At 32.0% G+C, this 8,240-nt stretch overlaps 1 protein-coding gene and 1 pseudogene across 1 annotated transcript; one reads left to right on the top strand and one right to left on the bottom strand.

Moving 5' to 3' along the window:
• The first annotated feature begins 964 nt into the window (after positions 1-964).
• On the top strand, positions 965-2,617 carry LOC118647418 (trihelix transcription factor GTL1-like). The gene has a single exon (XM_036292274.1). It carries the CDS (start codon positions 1,750-1,752, stop codon positions 2,281-2,283), a length of 534 nt encoding a protein of 177 aa, XP_036148167.1. The 5' UTR covers positions 965-1,749; the 3' UTR covers positions 2,284-2,617.
• Positions 2,618-2,755: 138 nt separating this feature from the next.
• LOC118647417 lies at positions 2,756-5,963 on the bottom strand (annotated as a pseudogene).
• Between the last annotated feature and the right edge of the window lie 2,277 nt (positions 5,964-8,240).

The following is an 8,240-nucleotide window of genomic DNA, read 5'->3' as shown; positions in this document are numbered from 1 at the left end:
CTGTGATAAGTTCAGTTTTGTTAGGCTGCGTTCCATTTGGCGCATACAGCGTTGGGCATCATTTTATTCTTATTGTTCAACAAATATTAAACAAGGATAAATGATGTTTACAAGCGCTTTGAGCACTAAATGGAACACAGCCTTTATATGTCTCACAGGCCTTACGTTTGTGTACAAAAGTAAATACTATACAATGAATTCAACGGAGTCCTTCAATTTAATTGAAGGAGTGCATATTCTTATTACAAAACCCGATGGATATCCAATAAATGAAAATAATACGTTTTTGATTATGGATACAAGAGGTAAGATTTAATTTTATATACTTATAAATACATGATTGAAGAATTATATATTAATGGTTTTTGTTGAAACATAAATACGATAAATGCTTATTTATGTTTAAATAAGTCTTTTGTATAATAACATTTTAACATATAATACGTTTATATTTATAGGTTACGTTTATTTTTTATATTTATATAATGTTAATTAATTGGCTGCGTTTACCTAGTATTTACCGTTTGAATTAATTATTTGTGTCTTTGTTTATTTCATAAACAACAAAGATGAAATAATGCTTAAGGTTCTGATTGCCAAAACAAACTTGTTAAATTATTATATGTGTATATATTTGGCTGATTGCCAAAGCAAACTTGTTAATTATTAGAGGAAAGTCTCCTATTATGAGGTAGAATCCTAATATGAAATAGCAGAATTTCTATGGGGTCTATAGACCTTATTCCAGCCTATAAGTTTAACAGAAGCCTCGCTTTTTCATTAGAATCTTATCTCATAATAGGGGACTTTCCTCTATATGTGTGTATATTTACAACACATCTTTGTTAGTTAGCTGTAATTAACACACATTTTTTATTACTTATTATAATTTTATTTATTAATTTATTAATTTTGTAAATTACTTTTTGTAGACAATACCATTTTTACCATACCTGATATAAATGAAATTCGGGACTTTTTCCATTTACGTCGAAGAAATCACGCAAAAGGTGTCTTAATAATATTTTCATTTTTAAGTTAATATTTTAACTTTTTTTTTAATTTTTACTATCTTCTTATGTTTACTATAATCTTTGTTAACTGTGACAATTTCACAATAACATTAATTAATGTTTGCAGACTCAACAAGTCCAGATAATCCTATGGAAACTAAAAACATTTCTCCCGATAAAAATGAAGATAATGGTAAGATATAAAATATATTAAGTCAATATTTTAACTTTTCTACTAATTTTTACTATCTTCTTATGTTTACTATAATCTTTGTTAACTGTGACAACTTCACAATAACATTCATTAATGTTTGCAGACTTAACAAGTCAAGATAATTCTATTATGAAAACTAAAAACGTTTCTTCCGATAAAAATGGAGATAATGGTAAGATATAAAATATATTAATTAAAATTATACATAAAATCATACTATTATTAATAATATAGTATTTTTATCACACGCGTCTTTGATATGCGTTTTTCTAAATATTATCGATTGTTGTGATGAATATCACGCGCAGTTTAAGATAAATTTGAATATATAAAATCATAAGAAATATCAGGACAAAGATCCAATTATGAATAAGGCTTATCTTAAATTAGCTGTGTTTCACATTTTAGTCTATTTCTCCTATTATATTATTTTTGTGAAATACTATTAAATTATTATTGGAATTAATTATTTTATTTCGATTTTTGTTTTTATTTGCAGCTACATGGGAACATTCGGCAATTATGCTTCTTTTTTCATTACGGAAAGAGCATAATGACTTATTTAAAAATGATAAAATAAGAAAAGATATTGCATGGAAAAAGATTGCAGAGTTCTTTAAAGAGAAAGGTTATACGTATACTGCCAAGCAAATAGAAAATAAATGGAAGAATTTACGAAAAAATTATATGAAGATAAAAGATAATAATAAAAAATCTGGAGCATCATTAAAAAAATGTAAATATTTTGATGAAATAGAAGAAATATACGGAAAATCTTCTAGTGTACAACCTGTAGCTGTTGCTTCAAATCTTTCAGTAAAAGATACAATTCTTTCGACGGATGAAGAGGAGGCAATCGACGAAAATACTTGTCCAGTTCCTTTGAAGAAAAGTAAGATGGATAAACAATTGGAAATGTGGACAACATATTTCGACGAAAATTCGCAGAAAAGAGAAGAAGCAAGGGAAAAAAGGCACCAAGAGAGACTTGAACAACAAAAACAAGCTCTACAGACTTATACGGAAATAATGGAAAAGTTTTTGAAAAAGCTATAATCTATATATTTACTTTTTAAACATTTCTTACTTTAATTAGTTTTATTATTTACTTACAAGATTATATATTTTGTTACTTAATAATAATAGATTCTTAAAAATATTCTTTATATTTTTACATATTTTGGAGACTGCAATATAATTTATAATATTATGTTAAAGTCATGATAATAAGCTTTGTTACCCTTAGTCTACAATAATAAAGGATTTAAGCTTTAAGCTATAAGAAACTGACCAATTACAGTAATTTTTTATAAGAATACTCAGTGATTGGTCAATTTTTTACGGCTTAAAGCTTAAATCTTTATTGTAGACAAGGCTTTAGTAATTATAAGTATTATATACGTACCTACGGTGATATCTCACAGGCTGTAATTTTATTGAATATATATAAATATGTATATATAACATACAAACGTATTTTTATTTCGTTTGATAATGAACATTTTTCAGTTTTATTTAGTTACATTTAATAATATAATTTTATTTGATTTTTTGTTCATCGCAATGTTTCTCTTATTTGCATAATATTAAGAAATAATACAAAAAAATAATATAATTAAAAGAGAAACGATTTATATTAAATAGGAGAATAGTAAACCTTAGTAATCCTTTGTAACGTGTAATACTGTATGTGACCATCGCGTAAGCAGCGGAGTCCTAATAACGGTCGCCTGTTGCAAAAGTTCCTTCGACCCTGCAGAAAAATAAAATTATTTGAATACACTTATACATCGCGTTAATTATGCGTCGTCGATTATTGGCAAGAAGGTATTACTTATATAAGCCTTTGTACTCCAAGCGCATTAGCGCCTTCTTTCCTTTACTGTTTGTTTATCTCCTTCGAAATAAAATTGTTGCAAGATAATTACGCTTTGTAATTCCTTCATTATCATAATTTTCAATATGCTCGCATTCCTCATTATTTTCTCTATTCTGTTCATTTTCTCTGTTACCTTCCACAACATAATTCTCAATTTCGTCATCAATATCACCTAAACATATGTTGTGAAGAACACAACAGGCCAAGATTGTTGCCGGTATTAAATCAACCCTAGACATATCTAAATATTTCAAACGTCTTAAGCGGCCTTTTAACAAAGCAAAAGCACGTTCTATAGTTTGCCTAGTTTGTGATAGAATATAATTAAAATTGTTCTCGATCTGTAATATATAACAAATATAATTATGTAATATAACACAAAGATTAGACATGCAATATTTTACTGATATAATCAAATGAAATTAAAATATTGTAATACAGTAATGTTCATTTCTAATTAAAATATTGTAATGTATGATACCTGTGTCAAATGACCATTATCTCTATAAGCGGTCAAACACCATCCAAGTGAAGGATATGCTTTGTCTCCTATTATGAATTCTTCATTAGGAAAAAAGAAATGACGATTTCTATTGACACTATACCAAAGATCAGAATTTCGAAAAACTCTAAGATCACCTACAGAACCAGGATATCCAGCATAACAATCTGTGAAATGCAGATCTGCATCATATACAGCTTGAAGTATTACAGCATATCTACACTTTCTTGTCAGGTAGCAATGAGCATCAATCTATAATAAACATAAATGTTTAATAATCAAACTTTAATAATACAGTAAATAAAAAAGCAAAATATAAGTATTACCGATGGTGCTGGAATTTCAATATATGAACCATCAATAGCACCAAGAACATTTTCCAGGCCAGCTATTCGTTTAAACTTGTCTTTTATAGTACTCATATTAGTCACAGATGGCCATTTGATGATGTCACTTGAAATATTGCAAAGAGCTGAATAACACGCCGCACACAGTGATTCAGTGATGATTTAGCCAAATTGAATTGGAGTCCAACAGATCTGTAGCAATATAAATTTCTTACAAAATTATTATATAATTATAAATATAAGAAATATGATATTATAAACAATATTTTGGAAATTCTTTATTTTAAAACTATTTTTTATTTTATTGTGCAAACAAAAATAAGCTATATTAAAACTATTAAAAAAGATAAAAGAACTCTTTTTTTTGCCAGTGATTAATTAAAAACAAATTTAATGAATATTTAACCTTACTGGCCAGATGTATTAAATAATCATAACGTTTCGACTCTAAATTTGAGTCCTTCACAAGTGGAATTAATACATTAGTTTTGATTGCACAAATTAATTATGACATCTGCCCGTCACGTATTAAATGCGTCAAAAGAGTATTATATCTCAACATTAGTATTGTAAAACAATTTTATTTCGCTTTTCTGTAATGTATTTCATAATTTTCTTTATGACACACTTAATATATGACATATTTGGACACAGTTATAATTAATATGTACGATTATAACTAATATATTCTACTTCAAAAGGGCTCAAATTTAGAGTCAAAATGTTGTGGTTAATCAATAAATCTGGCCAGTAAGGTCGAATATTTATTATATATTGTTTATAATTATTTAAAATTGTATAATATGTGTTGATTAGGTTGATTAGGAACAAAGGTTGATTGAGAACTATTATTTTGAAATAGTAGGAAGAATGGCAATCTTCCTATTATTTCTCTAGCTTGTTTATTTTAATTGTTACATTATTTTCTAAAATTTTTAATTTGATTTTTCTAGTTTGTAAATGATACCTCTACCTGTAAGAATCAGGGGTTGCTAGTAACCACAAAACAGCAAGTAGTTGTACCCTTGATGATATACGAGATCTTCCTATATTATTATTTTCTAGCATTGGACTAAGTTTATTTTCCAATAAGGAAAAACAGTTTGGTGTCATACAAAAATGTTCTTTGAACTGGCGTGACGAGAACCTAGGTACAACGTTGTTTACGTATCCTTCAATTCGAATTGCTTTTCCCCTTTTTCCTCTTAATCGACAAACTTGTGTGGGAATAATAAAGTTTAGAAATTCTTCCGTCTCACTTTCGCTTTCGCTTTCACTTAAATCTAGAGCTAAAGCAGTCTTTAATATATCACTACTAGCTGCATTTATGAATAGAAAGACTTCCATTGTATCAATATCTGAAATTAAAAGAAGCAAATATAAAATTTTGATTTCTTAAGAGCAGATAACTATAAATTAAATTAAATGTTTCAAATTAAGCAATGATGATTTTATTTAAGGATGTTTAACGCGCGGACATAGAGTCCCTGCAAAAATTTTTACTTTTAAAGGATATTGGAAATGTGTTAATATTTACATTTTTCTCTACCTTACTTCACGACCACGACACCTACATCTCGTTCTCTGCCTTCCCGACCTAACTCGTTCTGACTCGTTCCAAATCTGTTGTATGTAGTAGCTTACTCTGACTTACTCTGTCTCCCACCACTCGGGGTTCTATAGAGTTGATCGAGTAAAGTTTTGGAACGCAGCCCTGGAATTGTTTTGTTGTTATTAAGGAATTAATAGGCTGGATCGTCGGCAGGATTACGACAAATTTCTGGTTCTTCTGGACTCATAACTACTGTTATTGGAAGAATCTTACAGCGGCATGGCAGAATTGTGGAAGAGTTTGAGATATTAAACAGTACTCACTTTAGTTGAGTTCAAGTTTGATTTAGCCAATGAAAGGTCGTAGGAGGTAATCGCTGGTACTGCTGAGGTTGACAGAACCGGTCACTGAATTTACAAGAATTAAATAATAAAAAAAAATTAAAGTTTACAATGCTTGAAAGATACTTGACTAACACTTAAGACCGAAAAGTATAAGGATGAGACTGACTGTCGTGACAATTGGTGACTGAGAATGAAAAGTGACGAAAGAGTGACGAAGTGACTGTTGACAATAGTGACAATTAAAGACTGACGCGAAATGTGACAAAAGGTGATGCTCCGGCCTCTGTGCGCTGATTTAAATAGGGCGCGGACAAAGGACTCGAGCAAAATCGGCGTTGTGCTCAGCGGCCGCTAGCATTCCGGAGTAGGGAACACGCGCGAAGCGCAAGAGTCGATAAGAGGGGAAATGAGTCGGCGGCTTGGCGGGAACCAAATTTCGGGGGCCGCTGATAAGGAGCGTGAGACCATCTGCACGTGTGCTCCGCCGGATATCTCGTCTAGCATTTCACAAATAGGTCTCTCATCGTTGGTCCGGAATAAAATTTCGTTAAGTATTAGTTTCATAAGCAGGACCCGTGGTCGCCCTGCCGATTGTATTTTTTTAAGGCACGACATCTCGTCGCCGTCGCGAAATGGATATCTATTTTTCCTACAGACTGTTTATGCGAAACGTCTAGCTATGGTTCACTTTTGTGATAACTGATTTTTCGACGCGCAGTCCGAATATTACGCGGATTAATTTCATAACCGGGTTTGTTGTATTGTATTTTTTGAGGCGGGATATCCTGCCGCCGTCGCGTTGATAACAAATTTTGTTTTTGGAACCGTCCCTTCGATATGTTGCTACAGCGACGTCTCTCGGATCGTGCAAATCTTTAAGGATTTAGTTTCGTTGACGAGATATCGTTTCTTTAATAACAGATTTTATCTGACAGTGCACGTGCAGAGGGCCTTTACAAATATCCGGTTCTTATTTATCTTAAAGTTAATTAATCATTGACGAACCCATGAGCAATACTGGTAGTAAAGATATTAACAAGAATAGGAATTTAGGATTTCAAATAATTCGATTGCCTATGCGTTCGTGCCAAGAAGAAAGTTAAAATATATAGTATTAGATATAACTTAAAGTGTATGTATCGTATGTAAAATACTCTCACATTTAAATCCGACGTCATTCAGGAGCTGTCTCAGCCACATGATTTCATTCGCAGTGCTCGCGGCGACATATTCCACTTCGGTCGTACTCAATGTCACCATGTGTTGTCGCTGTGATTTACAAATAACTGGCCCATTTGCCACCATCGCAACAAAACTTAAAGTCGATCTACGCGTCGTTATATCTCCCGCATAGTCCGCGTCAAAATAGAACGTAGGAAATAGAGAATCTTTACTAGATGAGTACAACAATTTGAAATCTCTCGTTCCCTTTAAATAACGCAAGATACGTTTTACAGCTTCCAAATGAACATTATTCTGCAAACGCCTGCTCGCCACGTATGCTACATTCGGCCGAGTGACCTTCACTTGGACAGAGTATAATTGGACACAGTGCAAATGGACACGGTGCGAATGGACGCAAAATAATGTACACGTTTCAAATGGACACAGTTTATTTCGACACAGGAATTTTAGACACAGTAATTTTGTACACAGGAAAAATAAATTTTGGACAAATTACAATTTGGACACGAGAAAAATGCACACCGTGCAATTGGACAAGTAAAATTTGTACACCGCAAAGTTGTACACCGCAAATTTGTACACCGCAAAGTTGTACACCGCAAACTTGTACACTGTAAACTTGTACACCGCGAACTTGTACACCACAAAGTTGTATACCGCAAACTTGTATACCGCAAACTTGTACACCGCAAAGTTGTACACCGCTAACTTGTATACCGCAAAGTTGTACACCGTGTATATTGTATTGGAAATCTGTTAATACATATAAACCTTACTTTTTTTGCAATGAACAACATGGGTTAGCGACTTCAACGGGGTGGGGGAACCGAAGGCCCCCCTTGCACCCCCCGTGTGTGTGTGTGCAACTATTCTCTGCACAACATGGGTTTGCGACTTTTCACGCAAAACTTTGTGATGTACAACTTTGCGGTGTACAAATTTGCGGTGTACAACTTTGCGGTGTACAAATTTTATGTGTCCAATTGCATGGTGTACATTTTTATCGTGTCCAAATTGTAATTTGTCCAGAATTTATTTTTCTTGTGTACAAAATTACTGTGTCCAAAATTCCTGTGTCGAAATAAACCATTTTAAATGTGTACATTATTTTGTGTCCATTTGCACCGTGTCCATTTGCACTGTGTCCAAGTGAAGGCCACTCATTTATAACATCTTAAATCGGTACTTCCCTGCTCAAAAAGTT

Source organism: Monomorium pharaonis, chromosome 9 (assembly GCF_013373865.1).
Source record: "Monomorium pharaonis isolate MP-MQ-018 chromosome 9, ASM1337386v2, whole genome shotgun sequence".
NCBI lineage: Eukaryota > Metazoa > Arthropoda > Insecta > Hymenoptera > Formicidae > Monomorium > Monomorium pharaonis.
Note: the sequence above shows the minus strand (reverse complement) of the source record. Positions and strands in the feature narration are given on the sequence as shown.

Coding starts and splice junctions, on each gene's coding strand:
- LOC118647418 (XM_036292274.1), top strand. CDS start 1,750: ATGCTTCTTTTTTCATTACGGAAAGAGCATAATGACTTATTTAAAAAT.